The sequence below is a fragment of the Bombina bombina genome, chromosome 11 (assembly GCF_027579735.1).
Source record: "Bombina bombina isolate aBomBom1 chromosome 11, aBomBom1.pri, whole genome shotgun sequence".
In the NCBI taxonomy this organism is placed as follows: domain Eukaryota; kingdom Metazoa; phylum Chordata; class Amphibia; order Anura; family Bombinatoridae; genus Bombina; species Bombina bombina.
The window spans coordinates 180,805,518-180,821,172 of record NC_069509.1 but is presented as its reverse complement, the minus strand read 5'-3'; the positions used below and the strand labels follow the sequence as shown (position 1 = coordinate 180,821,172).

The 15,655-nt window shown below is 38.5% G+C and overlaps 1 protein-coding gene across 1 annotated transcript in view; it reads left to right on the top strand.

The window, feature by feature from the left end:
• The window catches only part of CIITA (class II major histocompatibility complex transactivator), a 77,022-nt gene that overhangs the window by 40,333 nt on the left and 21,034 nt on the right, over positions 1–15,655 (top strand). The window contains exons 12-16 of the mRNA XM_053695108.1: positions 1,012–1,185; positions 2,359–2,427; positions 2,916–2,996; positions 8,351–8,443; positions 10,021–10,104. Coding sequence (XP_053551083.1) covers positions 1,012–1,185; positions 2,359–2,427; positions 2,916–2,996; positions 8,351–8,443; positions 10,021–10,104 — 501 coding nt within the window. The remainder of the gene's footprint in view (positions 1–1,011; positions 1,186–2,358; positions 2,428–2,915; positions 2,997–8,350; positions 8,444–10,020; positions 10,105–15,655) is intronic.

Sequence of the window (15,655 nt, the reverse complement as noted above, 5' to 3'; positions counted from 1 at the left end):
TCCAATTTACTTTTATCATCAAATTTGCTTTGTTTCTTGGTATTCTTTGTTGAAAGCTAAACCTAGGTAGGCTCATATGCTAAAATCTTAGCCCTTAAAGACCGCCTCTTATCTCAATGCAATTTGACAGTTTTTTAACAGTTAGACACTGCTAATTCATGTGTCATATAGGTAATATTGTGCCCACTCCCATCAATTAATTAATGAGTCAGCACTGATTGGCTATTTTGCAAGTCTGTCAAAAGAACTGAGATAAGAGGGCAGTCTGCAGAGACTTAGAGGCCTATTTATCATATGTCTGTCGGACCTGATCCGACAGTGCGGATCAGGTCCGACAGACATCGCTGAATGCGGAGAGCAATACGCTCTCTGTATTCAGCATTGCACCAGCAGCTCACAAGAGCTGCTGGTGCAACGCCGCCCCCTGCAGACTCGCGGCCAATGGGCCGCCAGCAGGGGGGGTGTCAATCAACCCGATCGATCGGGTTGAATTCCGGCGATTACTGTCCGCCTCATCAGAGCAGACGGACAGGATTATGGAGCAGCGGTCTTTAGACCGCTGCTTCATAACTTGTGTTTCTGGCGAGTCTGAAGACTCACCAGAAACACGGCCCTTCAAGCTCCATACGGAACTTTATAAATGGGCCTCTTAGATACAAGGTAATAACAGAGATAAAAAGTACATTAATATAACAGTGTTGGTTATGCAAAACTGGGGAATAAAGGGATTATCTATATTTTAAAACAATAACAATGTCAGGGTAGCCTGCCCCTTTAAGTCACCAACTATAAAATATTAGATTGTTTAATATTCCACCTTTATTGAAGCTTTGTTTAAATGTATTAAACAATGCTGTTTTGCTACATAATACTAAAGGCTGTACAATATCTGTATATTTACACTGACATAATCATACGGTTTTACTACATAATACTGTACAATATCTGTATATTTACACTTACATAATCTTACGGTTTTACATACTCACATTTGCACACCTGTTGTTGCAGAGCGTCATTGGGTGATACGGTTCGGCTGTGGAAGATTTTACATGACAGCGATAATTATCAGACCTTGATGCAATGCGTTAAAAAATTCACAATTGATCCATTCAAGGTGGAAAAGATAAAGGACATTACTGACCTCTCCAATCTCGTTGGTATCCAGAGACACATCTGTAACTGGTGAGTAACTCTCTTTTATCTTGTAATGTTAATGGCAATGACCCCCATGCCAGCCAATCAGAATTGTCATGTAAGGTATATCACATGGCATAGGGTTGTCAAGTTTACTCCACTCTAGTCCTTTAGAAACCCAGTATCATCTGGTTACCAGGCAACTCGGCACCACGCTAGCTTCACCATTACTTAAATCACAGTGATATTCAAAAACATTAGAAAACATTTTTTCAAGCAGATTTAGAATTTTTTCTAATGCAATAGCTTTGTCTTATCCCTTTTGTTTTACATGCTTTGCTAATCTTCAGTTCACAGGTTAATAGACAAAATTGCTTCTTGGTTTAATAAAAAAAAAACATAATGCTCAAATGACAGTTTGAGACTTATACAGAATTTAAGAAGACATAAAAGTCAAGATGGAACTTTAGTGATTCAGATGAGCTTTATTTAAAAAAAAAAAAAAAAAAAAAAAAACATGATAGCATATGGAGATAGGCTTAGGAGAGTGCATGTCCTGAAAGTTTAATTGCATCCCGGTCGATTCCGAAAATGGCAGAGTGGTGAAAGAATCCGGACCTTTCACCACACTGCCATTTTCGGAATTCACCTGGATTCAGCTTTGCTGCATCCAGGTGAATTCTTTTGGCTCCACGCACAACCAACATTCTATTGGCTGCCTCGCGCTGCTAACATTCCATTGAGGATGCGTGCGCAACTGCCGACGGCGAAGGACATTACAAACGCAATTATAGTATATATATATATATATATATATATATAAAGATAAAATGATAATTTATTAGTACATATTATTTTTAATAATATTCCTTTATTTTACTGTGTATTTAACACCTACAAAAGGGTTAAATACATAGTTAAAGTTAAACTCCTGGTACACCCTCATTCTGCTTTATATGTAGATTTGGCCAGTGACTGGAGCATACATATGTATGTTTGCTTCTCATTGGCTCTATCCTCATCTGGTGTGGCATTTTTATTATGTATCTTAACCCTTTACAGGGGTTACACAGAGTAAAAGAAAGTAACTTGTTTGTTTAAAAATAAAATCCTTTAAAGAGATATTATCTAAAACATCTCCTGAATTCATTGTCATTTTGGTCAATACCTTCTTCTTTTTTTCTTTTTTTTTTTAAACAATAATTATTTATTATTTTCCAGCCCTCGGCCGTCAAAGGACACCATGATGGAAATCCCTGCTATCACGCAACTTAAAAAAATTATACTTGCGTAAGTTTTGTAGGGATTTTAGGGATTTCTTAAAAAGGGGACATGATCCAGACAAAGCACGTAATTTTAGACAACTATCCAAATACTCCTATTATCAAATATACTTTGTTCTCTTGTTGAAGAGCATACTTAGGAGCGTGCACATATCGTGAGCACTATATGGCAGCATTGCTCGCATTTGCAAAAGCTGCTGTGCTCTAGTACTCAACAATGTATAGGAATATTGTTACAAGCACTGCTGCCATACAGTACTCACAACACGTGCACTCTCCTAAGCCTACCTATGTATGCTCTTCAACAAGAGAGCAAAGTATATTTGCTAATAATTAAATTAGAAAGCCTTACAAACTGAATTCTCTGTTTGAATCAGTTTAATTTTGAGTTTTGTGTTCCTGTAGACACCGAACATCACCCCATATATCCTAATGTGCAATGAGATAAATTGTAGAATTTGTGTTTCGTTTATTTATCATTTATTTCTGTTACAGGCTTGGGAAAAAGCAAGGGCACGCTGGTTTCATGACACTTGTTGATACACTCCCAGAATTTCCTGCCCTTCGATATTTAGAGTAAGTTATGTTTTCATTTGAACAATAAACTGAAGGTCATTGCCTTAGTCCAGATGTATCTGTGTGCACCGGCTGAGACGTAGACAGATGGTTTTGTTGCATTGTGTTATTTGCCTAATCTGATTCTGGTAGTAACAATAAAATGTATTAGTCTAGTGATTATGGTTGTTGCTGTCAGTTTTGTAAAGGGAGATGAAACCCCCCAAAAATGTATTTTGTGACTCAGACAGAACATAACATTTTTAAAAAGTTTATAATGGACTAAAATTTGCTTTGTTCACATGATATTCTGTGTCAGAGATACCTAGGTAGCATCTGGAGCACTACAGGGCAGGAAATAGTGCTGTTATCTATTGCTCTTGCAAATGGATAACATTCTTGCAAAACTGCTGCCATATAGTGGTCAAGGAATGGGTCTGCTCCTAAGCATACGTCCCTGCTTTTTCAACAAAATATACCAAAAGAACAAAGAAAAATTGAGAATAGAAGTAAATTAGAAAGTTGTTTGAACTCACATGCTCTATCTGAATTATGGAAGAAAGAAATGTGTGTTTCATATCCCTTTAACTTAAAAAGTTTTTTAGTTAACTACATTTGCCACCCAGACAGTATTTTCAAGGTTATGGTCATGTTATGGTGAAACCTATTCTGAGTGCTTTTCAGGAGCGTATTTTGGTCTAGGCAAACAAGGCACTTGCCTAGGGTGCAAATTGGGAGGGGGGAGCACTTTTTTGTGGCTAAATGGGTAAAAAGCTTAAAATTATTTTAGAAGTCTTATACAGTACAGGAATATATGAAAAAAGGCAAAAAGTCTAATGGATATTGAGCTATATGAGCCATCAGAGCTTGACGTCAGGTCAGTACGAAAATGCCAGGTGAGAAGAAAGCGCAAACAAGTGCTGGGTGGATGAGCCTTATGATTGAGTAAGACTCCAAAAAGAACCAGAAGATCTCTACCATTCAACCACATGATTATGTGAAGAGAGAGACGCTAACCGCTTGCTCCATTCAGTATAACTGTAACGGGTATCAGTGTGTTAGCCACCCAGTAGCGTATTCGAAAGCAGACAATGAGGCATCAAAAAAGAGTGGTGCGTGTCAGACCTTCACTCACCCTATTCCTGGCTGTATCAGAGTTCATTCGTAGTGGTGCGTTTAACAGCTGCAGTGATCCGTTGTTCAGGTGTGAAGGAGAGACTAACAACTCCTATCCTCCAAACGCCACTCACGGCAGTAGCAGCTTGACATAACCATGTGACCACCCATCATCCAATCATATCCTCGGCAGACCCTGGAATCCTGACGTCTCCGGCTCCTATCCATGCTGGACAGATAAACACACAGGCAGGCAGAGGCTAGTGTAACGGATTGAAATTCCTGAAATCCACTGTAGTATATAGAAAACAAAGGGTTCCAAAAAGCCTCCAATGATAAAAAATAAAAACATCACTGTATTGCTTATCCATTAAAACAACAGGAAACATAAAAATTACATGGCCACAATAAACGTCTGACCGATTTCAGTCACATAGACCGTAGTCATAGACAGTCTATGATTACGGTCTATATGACCAAAACCGATCAGACGTTTTTTGTGGACGCAGAATTTTTATGTTTCCTGTTGTTTTAATAGATAAGCAATAAAGTGATGTTTTTATCTTTATCATTGGAGGCTTTTTGGAACCCTTTGTTTTCTAACTACAGGAATATAATTGGAGATTTTGCCTAAAGAGTTTTCATTCTAGGGGGCATAATAAGAGGCTGCCCATGGAGCTTACAGTTTAGATGTAGCTCTGAACCTTTCTTTTATTCAGCAAACTAACGCCTAGATTACGAGTCTTGCGTTAGCCTTAAAAAGCAGCGTTGAGAGGTCCCAATGCTGCTTTTTACCTAACGCTGGTATTATGAGTCTGACAAGTACAGGCTCACCGCTCACTTTTCTTCCGTGACTCGAGGCTACTGCAAATCCCCTTACGTCAATTGTGTATCCTATCTTTTTAATGGGATTTGCCTAACGCTGGTATTACGAGTCTTGGAAAAAGTGAGCGGTACACCCTCTACTGGCAAGACTCCTAACGCATTTAAAAGTCAGTAGTTAAAAGTTTTATGGGCTAACGCTGTAACATAAAACTCTTAACTAAAGTGCTAAAAGTACACTAACACCCATAAACTACCTATTAACCCATAAACCAAGCTCCCCCCACCGCATCGGAAACACTTAACTAAAATGTTTAACCCCTAATCTGCCGATCGGACATCGCCGCCACTTTAATAAATATATTAACCACTAAACCGCCGTACTCCCGCCTCGCAAACACTAGTTACATTTTATTAACCCCTAATCTGCCATCCCTAACATTGCCGACACCTACTTACATTTATTAACCCCTAATCTGCCACCCCCAACGTCGCTGCTACTATATTAAAGGTATTAACCCCTAAACCTAAGTCTAAACCTAAACCTAACCCCCCCTAACTTAAATATAATTTTAAATAATCTAAATAAAATTACTACAATTAAATAAATTAATCCTATTTAAAACTAAATACTTACCGATAAAATAAACCCTAAGCTAGCTACAATATAACTAATAATTACATTGTAGCTAGTTTAGGATTTATATTTATTTTGCAGGCAACTTTGTATTTATTTTAACTAGGTACAATAGTTATTAAATAGTTATTAACTATTTAATAACTTCCTAGTTAAAATAAAGACAAATATACCTGTAAAATAAATCCTAACCTAAGTTACAATTACACCTAACACTACACTATAATTAAACTAATTACCTAAACTACCTACAATTAATTACAATTAAATTAAATAAACTAAATTACGAAAACAAACAAACACTAAATTACAGAAAATTAAAAAAGAATTACAAGAATTTTAAACTAATTACACCTATTCTAATCCCCCTAATAAATTATAAAAGCCCCCCAAAATAATAAAATTCCCTACCCTACACTAAATTACAAATAGCCCTTAAAAGGGCCTTTTGCGGGGCATTGCCCCAAAGTAATCAGCTCTTTCACCTGTAACAAAAAATACAATACCCCCCCCCAACATTAAAACCCACCACCCACACACCCAACCCTACTCTAAAACCCACCCAATCCCCCCTTAAAAAACCTAACACTACCCCCCTGAAGATCTCCCTACCTTGAGCCGTCTTCACCCAGCCGGGCACAAGTGGACCTCCAGAGGGGCAGAAGTCTTCATCCGATCCGGGCAGAAGAGGTCCTCCAAGCGGCTGAAGTCTTCATCCAGACGGCATCTTCTATCTTCATCCATCCGGAGCGGAGCGGATCCATCTTCAATCCAGCCGACGCGGAGCCATCAACGTCCTAACGAAGAATGAAGGTTCCTTTAAATGATGTCATCCAAGATGGCGTCCCTTGAATTCCGATTGGCTGATAGGATTCTATCAGCCAATTGGAATTAAGGTAGGAAAAATCCTATTGGCTGATCCAATCAGCCAATAGGATTGAAGTTCAATCCTATTGGCTGATGGGATCAGCCAGTAGGATTGAGCTCGCATTCTATTGGCTGTTCCAATCAGCCAATAGAATGTGAGCTCAATCCTATTGGCTGATTGGATCAGCCAATAGGATTTTTCCTACCTTAATTTCGAGGAATCGGAATTCAAGGGACGCCATGTTGGATGACATCATTTAAAGGAACCTTCATTCTTCGTTAGGACGTCGATGGAAGAGGATGGCTCTGCGTCGGCTGGATTGAAGATGGATCCACTCCGCTCCGGATGGATGAAGATAGAAGATGCCGTGTGGATGAAGACTTCTGCCGCTTGGAGGACCTCTTCTGCCCGGATCGGATGAAGACTTTTGCCCCTCTGGAGGTCCACTTGTGCCCGGCTGGGTGAAGACGGCTCAAGGTAGGGAGATCTTCAGGGGGGTAGGGTTAGGTTTTTTTAAGGGGGGATTGGGTGGGTTTTAGAGTAGGGTTGGGTGTGTGGGTGGTGGGTTTTAATGTTGGGGGGGTATTGTTTTTTTTTTTTACAGGTGAAAGAGCTGATTACTTTGGGGCAATGCCCCGCAAAAGGCTATTTGTAGTTTAGTGTAGGGTAGGGAATTTTATTATTTTGGGGGGGCATTTTTAATTTATTAGGGGGATTAGAATAGGTGTAATTAGTTTAAAATTCTTGTAATCCTTTTTTATTTTCTGTAATTTAGTGTTTGTTTTTTTCGTAATTTAGTTTATTTAATTTAATTGTAATTAATTGTAGGTAGTTTAGGTAATTAGTTTAATTATAGTGTAGTGTTAGGTGTAATTGTAACTTAGGTTAGGATTTATTTTACAGGTATATTTGTCTTTATTTTAACTAGGAAGTTATTAAATAGTTAATAACTATTTAATAACTATTGTACCTATTTAAAATAAATACAAAGTTGCCTGTAAAATAAATATAAATCCTAAACTAGCTACAATGTAATTATTAGTTATAGTGTAGCTAGCTTAGGGTTTATTTTATCGGTAAGTATTTAGTTTTAAATAGGATTAATTTATATAATTGTAGTAATTTTATTTACATTATTTAAAATTATATTTAAGTTAGGGGGGGTTAGGGTTAGGTTTAGACTTAGGTTTAGGGGTTAATACCTTTAATATAGTAGCGGAGACGTTGGGGGTGGCAGATTAGGGGTTAATAAATGTAAGTAGGTGTCGGCGATGTTAGGGACGGCAGATTAGGGGTTAATAAAATGTAACTAGTGTTTGCGAGGCGGGAGTACGGCGGTTTAGTGGTTAATATATTTATTAAAGTGGCGGCGATGTCCGATCCGCAGATTAGGGGTTAAAAAATGTATTATAGTGTTTGTGATGTGGGGGGGGGGCTCGGTTTAGGGGTTAATATGTAGTTTATGGGTGTTAGGGTACTTTTAGCACTGTAGTTAAGAGCTTTATGTTCCAGCATTAGCCCATAAAACTCTTAACTACTGACTTTTAAATGTGGTAGAAGTCTTGACAGGAGAGGGTCTACCGCTTACTTCTTCCAAGACTCGAAATACCAGCGTTAGGCAAATCTCATTAAAAAGATAGGATACGCAATTGACGTAAAGGGATTTGCGGTATGGAAAAGTCGCAGAAGAAAAGTGAGCGGTGAGCCTGTACCTGTCAGACTCATAATACCAGCATTAGGTAAAAAGCAGCATTGGGACCTCTCAACGCTGCTTTTTAATACCCCTGAAGCTTGAATGGACCTATATATTTGTAGCTGTTTTTCGGTATAATTGTATTCATGGTTTCAGATTAACTGGATTTTTGTTTTCTTTTTAAATGAATCAAAAGATTAATTGTTAGTTAATTATGTCATTCTGTTTGACACTTGCAGTTTGCACAACTTGACTGAAAATCATATTGGAGATAAAGGAGTTGAGAAACTGTCAGAAAAATTTCCAGAGCTTCAGTCGCTTGAGACGTTGGAGTAAGTATAGAGAACAAAGTCTATTAGCACAGCTGTTGTTTTTTGCTTTTTGTAATGTTAGGTTTTGTTATTTATTGTAAATATAGTGTTTGTTATTTTTGTAGCTTAGGTTTTTTTTAGCTTAGAGGTGGAGGGTGGTTAGGTGTTAGATAGTTGAGTAGTGTATTTTGCATTGGGGGGTTGTGGCAGTATAGGGGTTAATAGGTTAGGGGTATTGGCAGTATAGGGGTTAATAGGATAGGAAGTTTATTACTGTGGGCTATTGGCGGTATAGGGGTTAATAGGGTAGTAAGTTTATTACAGTGGGCTATTGGGGGATTAGGGGTAAAGTAGTGCCAAGTTTGCGGTTGTGGGTTATGGCAGTTTAGGGGTTATGTAGTGTAGAGTTAGTTTGCGATCGTGGGTTATGGGAGTTTAGGGGTTAATTGGTGTAGGGTTAGTTGTTGTTGGTGGTGGGTTATGGCAGTTTAGGGGTTAATTAGTGTAGATTTAGTTTGCTTGTGGGTTATGAAAGTTTAGGGGTTAAGCAGTGTAGAGTTAGTTTGCAGTTGTGGGTTAGGGCGGTTTCTGGGTTAATTAGTGTAGGGTTAGTTTGTGGTGGTGGGCTATTGGTGGTTTAGAGGTTAAGTAGTGTAGGGTTAATTTGTAGTTATGGGTTATGGCGGTTTACGGGTTAATTAGTGTAGGGTTAGTTTGTGGTGGGTTATGGCAGTTTAGGGGTTAATTAGAGTAGATACATTTTGCGGTTTAGTGGTTAATTAGTGTAGGGTTAGTTTGTGGTGGGTTATGGCAGTTTAGGGGTTAATTAGAGTAGATACATTTTGCGGTTTAGTGGTTAATTAGTGTAGGGTTAGTTTGTGGTGGGTTATGGCAGTTTAGGGGTTAATTAGAGTAGATACATTTTGCGGTTTAGTGGTTAATTAGTGTAGGGTTAGTTTGTGGTGGGTTATGGCAGTTTAGGGGTTAATTAGAGTAGATACATTTTGCGGTTTAGTGGTTAAGTAGTGTAGGGTTAGTTGGTGGTGGGTTATGGCAGTTTAGGGGTTAATTAGTGTAGATTTATTTTGCGGTTTAGGGGTTAAGTAGTGTAGGGTTAGTTGGTGGTTGTGGGTTATGTTGGTTTAGGGTTACATAGATATATTTATTAGGCTTAGTGCTATATATTTAAAGGGGATCCTTAACATCGTCAATGCCAGTGCTGATGCGGCTTGGAATATTACGCCAGCATCGCCACCCATTGCTATGTATAGTAAAACGCCCCTTTGCGATGCTGCCTTAAAGAGTAATGTCAGCACATTAGAATATTTTGCCGGCATTCTTGACATCTCATTGGATCCCTTTTGAACATATCACTGCGTCACAGCACTAAGAATCCGTCCCATTTCCTGTTTCAATATTAATTTAAAGAGCTTTTATCTAACATTATAATGATATATATTGATGCATAAAGAATATTTTTGAATGTAAAGTCCGTTTCAGATTGAAGCTATAGCAGCAAACACACAAGGCAGAGGAAGACACCAAGCAGACATTACCTTAGTATATGACACTGAACCATACGTTTGTTTTCCCTACAGCCTCTCACAAAACAGCATCACTGACGCTGGTGTGGAGAAATTAGCTGCTTCTCTTCCATACTTGAGGTCGTTGCAGACACTTAGGTAAGTGAGCAGAGAATGTGACAAACACTGCCAGGGGCAGGCGCTGATACACAAGCTACAGGTTACATAGACCCTCGGCACCACTCAGCAGAAAACATTGGTCATTTGTTATCGGCAGTTGGAAACTTCTCATTAAACAACTAATCGTTTGTATTTATAACACATTTATGTACACAGGGGAATCCATTAAAGGGACAGTAAAATCAAAATGAAATGTTCATGATTCTGATAGAATTTGCAATTTTTAGAGACTTTGAATTTACTTCTGTTATTTACTTTATTCTCTTGGATCATTAATTGAAAAGCATACTTAGGTAGACTCAGGAGCAGCAATGCACTACTGGGAAGCAGCTGCTGATTGGTGGCTACACACATATGCCTTTTGTCATTGGCTCACTGGATATGCTCAGCTAGCTCCCAGTATTGCACTGCTATCCATTGATTGTATTTATATAAATAGTCATAGTAAAAATCTACATGTCAGCGAGACATTATGAGCTAGATTACAAGCTTGCATGCTAACTCCGCTAGAAATAAACTTTTTGCAAGCCTCAGGTAGCGTTCGTATTACAACACGATGTGCGCAAAAAGCTGTTAGAATATTGTGCATGGTCACGTATTCCCCCATAGAAGTCAATGGAGCAAAAAAGTGAAGAAAAAAACACCCTTCTTACGCACAAACCCAATCGTATTTTCTCATGCGCACTAACCCAACATTCAACATTTAATATTTCACATTCCAATGTTCTTCACATAGCAGAATATGTTATATGTATTTTTAAATACATATTTCTACATATATCTGATGGTATTTTGGTACAATATATATTTATACCTATATATATATATATGTAGAAACATAGAAACATAGATATTGACCGCAGATAAGAGCCATAGGCCCAGCAAGTCTGCCCGATATTACCTAACAGTATAAACTTATCTAGTTCGTAGGATAGCCTTATGCTTGTCCCAGGCATTAGTTATTATGTAGGATAGCCTTATGCTTGTCCCAGGCATTAGTTATTATGTAGGATAGTCTTATGCTTGTCCCAGGCATTAGTTATTATGTAGGATAGATAGCCTTATGCTTGTCCCAGGCATTAGTTATTATGTAGGATAGCCTTATGCTTGTCCCAGGCATTTTTAAAGTCCCCCACAGTGTTTGTCGCTACTACCTCTTGAGGAAGTTTATTCCATAAATCAATCACTCTTTCTGTAAAGAAGCTTCCTCAAATTACTCCTGAATCTACTTCCCTTCAGCTTGAGCTCATGACCTCTTGTTCTTGAATTTTCCATTTTATGTAAAATACCCACAGCCTCAGTTTTACTAAGCCCTTTAACATACTTGAAAGTTGCTATCATATCACCTCTTTCCCTTCTCTCCTCTAAGCTATACATATTTAGGTCATTGAGCCTATCCTGGTAAGTTTTATTTTTTAGACCATGTACCATTTTGGTAGCCCTCCTTTGTACAGATTCAAGTTTGTTAATATCCTTCTGAAGATATGGCCTCCAGAACTGCACACAATACTCAAGATGAGGCCTAACTAATGATCTATAAAGTGGCATAAGAACCTTACTATTTCTGCTGCAAATACCTCTACCAATACATCCAAGCATTCTGCTAGCCTTACTCGCTGCATTACTACATTGTTTACTAAGTTTTAAATCATCTGAAATAAAAATTCCCAAGTCCTGTTCCTCGTCTGTAACAGTCAGTAAAGTGTCATTGAGTCTGTAATTAACATTTGGATTTTTCTTCCCTAAATGCATTATTTTACACTTTGCTGTGTTAAACTTTAGATCCCAGTCATTTGTCCAATCCTCCAATTGTTGTATATCACTTCTCATTTTGTCTACCCCCCCGGAACATCTACTTTGTATCATCTGCAAACAGACATACTTTCCCCTGTAGCCCTTTGCTGATATCACAGATAAATATGTTAAACAAAACAGGCCCTAGAACTGACCCCTGAGGAACACAACTAGTAACAGCCCCTCTGCTGAATGAACTCCATTTACTAAGACACTTTGTTTTCTGTCCTTAAGCCAGCATTCCACCCAGTTCACAATTTTTGAGTCTAGACCAAGGAGATACAGTTTGTGAATTAGTTTATTGTGTGGGACGGTGTCAAATGCTTTACTGAAATCTAGATATGCTACATCAACTGCACCATACTTTTACCTAATACTTTTGTTACATAATCAAAGAAGTCAATTAGATTAGTCTGACATCATCTCCCTGAAGTAAAACCATGCTGATTTTGGTCCTCTAAATTGTTTGTCTTTATGTAAGTCATAATTCTTTCTTTTAAGAGGCTTTCCATTAATGTCCCTACTACTGAAGTTAAACTAACTGGCCTGTAGTTGCCAGATTCTTCTCTACTACCCTTTTTATGAAGAGGTATCACATTTACTATTATGCAATCATCTGGAACAGCTCCTGTTAATAGTGACTGATTAAACAGATCAGTTAATGGGGCAGTTAGCACTGATCAAAGTTATTTTAAAACCCTTGGATGAATATTATCAGGAACCAATGCCTTTTTAACATTTATTTTTGATAATGCTAACAAAACCTCATCCTTTGTAAAAAGATTAGTGTTAAGCTTGTTTCTATTTTTCATAGCATCCCTTAATGCAGACATTCTATCTTCACAATCTTTTGTGAAAACAGAAGTAATCATCTTCTCTTCTACATGAGCTTTAACCTTTCTAATTAACTGCTTAGTCTTTTTTTGTTGGAGTCTCCATGTTTTCATATCATCATCTGATTGTGTGTGTCTGTAATTTTTATAAGCTATCTTTTTTATCTTTACAGCATGTGCTACTTCTTTGGAAAACCAAATTGGTTTCAGCTTTCTGTATATACATATACATAATTATATATAGGTATAGATATATATATATATATATATAGATGTATACTGGAGCATCTATTTATAAATAGATATAACTTATTCTGCTATGTGCAGAGCATTGGATTGTGAATTTTTTTACAGCAAATACATACGCCTAGATTTAGAGTTCTGCGTTAGCCGTCAAAACCAGCGTTAGGGGCTAACGCTGGTTTTGGGCTACCGCTGGTATTTAGAGTCGTGTAGGTAAGGGTCTAACGCTCACTTTCCAGCCGCGACTTTTCCATACCACAGATCCCCCTACGCCATTTGCGTATCCTATCTTTTCAATGGGATCTTTCTAACGCCGGTATTTAGAGTCTTGGCTGAAGTGAGAGTTAGAAATCTAATGACCAAACTCCAGCCGCAGAGAAAAGCCAGGAGTTAAGAGCTTTCTGGGCTAACGACAGTTCATAAAGCTCTTAACTACTGTGCTCTAAAGTACACTAACACCCATAAACTACCTATGCACCCCTAAACCGAGGTCCCCCCACATCGCCGCCACTCTAATAAAAATTAATAAAAAAATTTAACCCCTAATCTGCCGACCGCACACCGCCGCAACCTACGTTATCCCTATGTACCCCTAATCTGCTGCCCCTAACACCGCCAACCCCTAAATTATATTTATTAACCCCTAATCTGCCCCCCCCAACGTCACCGCCACCTACCTACAATTATTAACCCCTAATCTGCCGACCGGACTTCACCGCTACTATAATAAATGTATTAACCCCTAATCCGCCTCACTCCCGCCTCAAAAACCCTATAATAAATAGTATTAACCCCTAATCTGCCCTCCCTAACATCGCCGACACCTAACTTCAAGTATTAACCCCTAATCTGCCGACCGGACCTCGCCGCTACTCTAATAACTGTATTAAACCCTAAAGCTAAGTCTAACCCTAACACTAACACCCCCCTAAGTTAAATATAATTTTTATCTAACAAAATAAATTATTTCTTATTAAATAAATTATTCCTATTTAAAGCTAAATACTTACCTGTAAAATAAACCCTAATATAGCTACAATATAACAAATAATTATATTGTAGCTATTTTAGGATTAATATTTATTTTACAGGCAACTTTGTATTTATTTTAACCAGGTACAATAGCTATTAAATAGTTATTAACTATTTAATAGCTACCTAGTTAAAATAATTACAAAATTACCTGTAAAATAAATCCTAACCTAAGTTACAATTAAACCTAACACTACACTATCAATAAATTAATTAACTAAAATACCTACAATTATCTACAATTAAACCTAACACTACACTATCAATAAATTAATTAAATAAAATACCTACAAATAAATACAATTAAATAAACTAACTAAAGTACAAAAAAATTAAAAAAGAACTAAGTTACAAAAAATAAAAAAATAATTTACAAACATTATAAAAATATTACAACAATTTTAAGCTAATTACACCTACTCTAAGCCCCCTAATAAAATAACAAAGCCCCCCAAAATAAAAAAATACCCTACCCTATTCTAAAATAAAAATTGAAAAGCTCTTTTACCTTACCAGCCCTTAAAAGGGCCCTTTGCGGGGCATGCCCCAAAGAATTCTGCTCTTTTGCCTGTAAAAAAAAAACATACAATACCCCCCCAACATTACAACCCACCACCTACATACCCCTAATCTAACCCAAACCCCCCTTAAATAAACCTAACACTAAGCCCCTGAAGATCTCCCTACCTTATCTTCACCACCCTGGGTATCACCGATCCGTCCACAAGAGGCTCTGAAGTCTTCATCCAAGCCCAAGTGGGGGCTAAAGAGGTCCATCATCGGGCTGAAGAGATCCATCATCCGGCTGAAGAGGTCCATCATCGGGCTGAAGTCTTGATCCAAGCGGGGGCTGAAGAGATCCATCATCCAGCTGAAGTCTTGATCCAAGCGGGGGCTGAAGAGATCCATCATCCGGCTGAAGTCTTCTATCAAGCGGCATCTTCAATCTTCTTTCTTCCGGATCCATCTTCATCCCGCCGACGCGGAACATCCTTCTTCACCGACGAACTCCCGACGAATGAAGGTTCCTTTAAGGGACGTCATCCAAGATGGCGTCCCTCGAATCAGATTCAAGTTCAATCCGATTGGCTGATCCAATCAGCCAATCAGATTGAGCTCGCATTCTATTGGCTGATCGGAACAGCCAATAGAATGCGAGCTCAATCAGATTGGCTGATTGGATCAGCCAATCGGATTGAACTTGAATCTGATTGGCTGATTCCATCAGTCAATCAGAATTTTCCTACCTTAATTCCGATTGGCTGATAGAATCCTATCAGCCAATCGGAATTTGAGGGACGCCATCTTGGATGACGTCCCTTAAAGGAACCGTCATTCGTCGGGAAGTCGTCGGCCAGGATGGATGTTCCGCGTCGGCGGGATGAAGATGGATCCGGAAGAAAGAAGATTGAAGATGCCGCTTGATAGAAGACTTCAGCCGGATGATGGATCTCTTCAGCCCCCGCTTGGATCAAGACTTCAGCCGGATGATGGATCTCTTCAGCCCCCGCTTGGATCAAGACTTCAGCTGGATGATGGACCTCTTCAGCCCAATCATGGACCTCTTCAGCCGGATGATGGACCTCTTCAGCCCGATGATGGACCTCTTCAGCCCCCGCTTGGGCTTG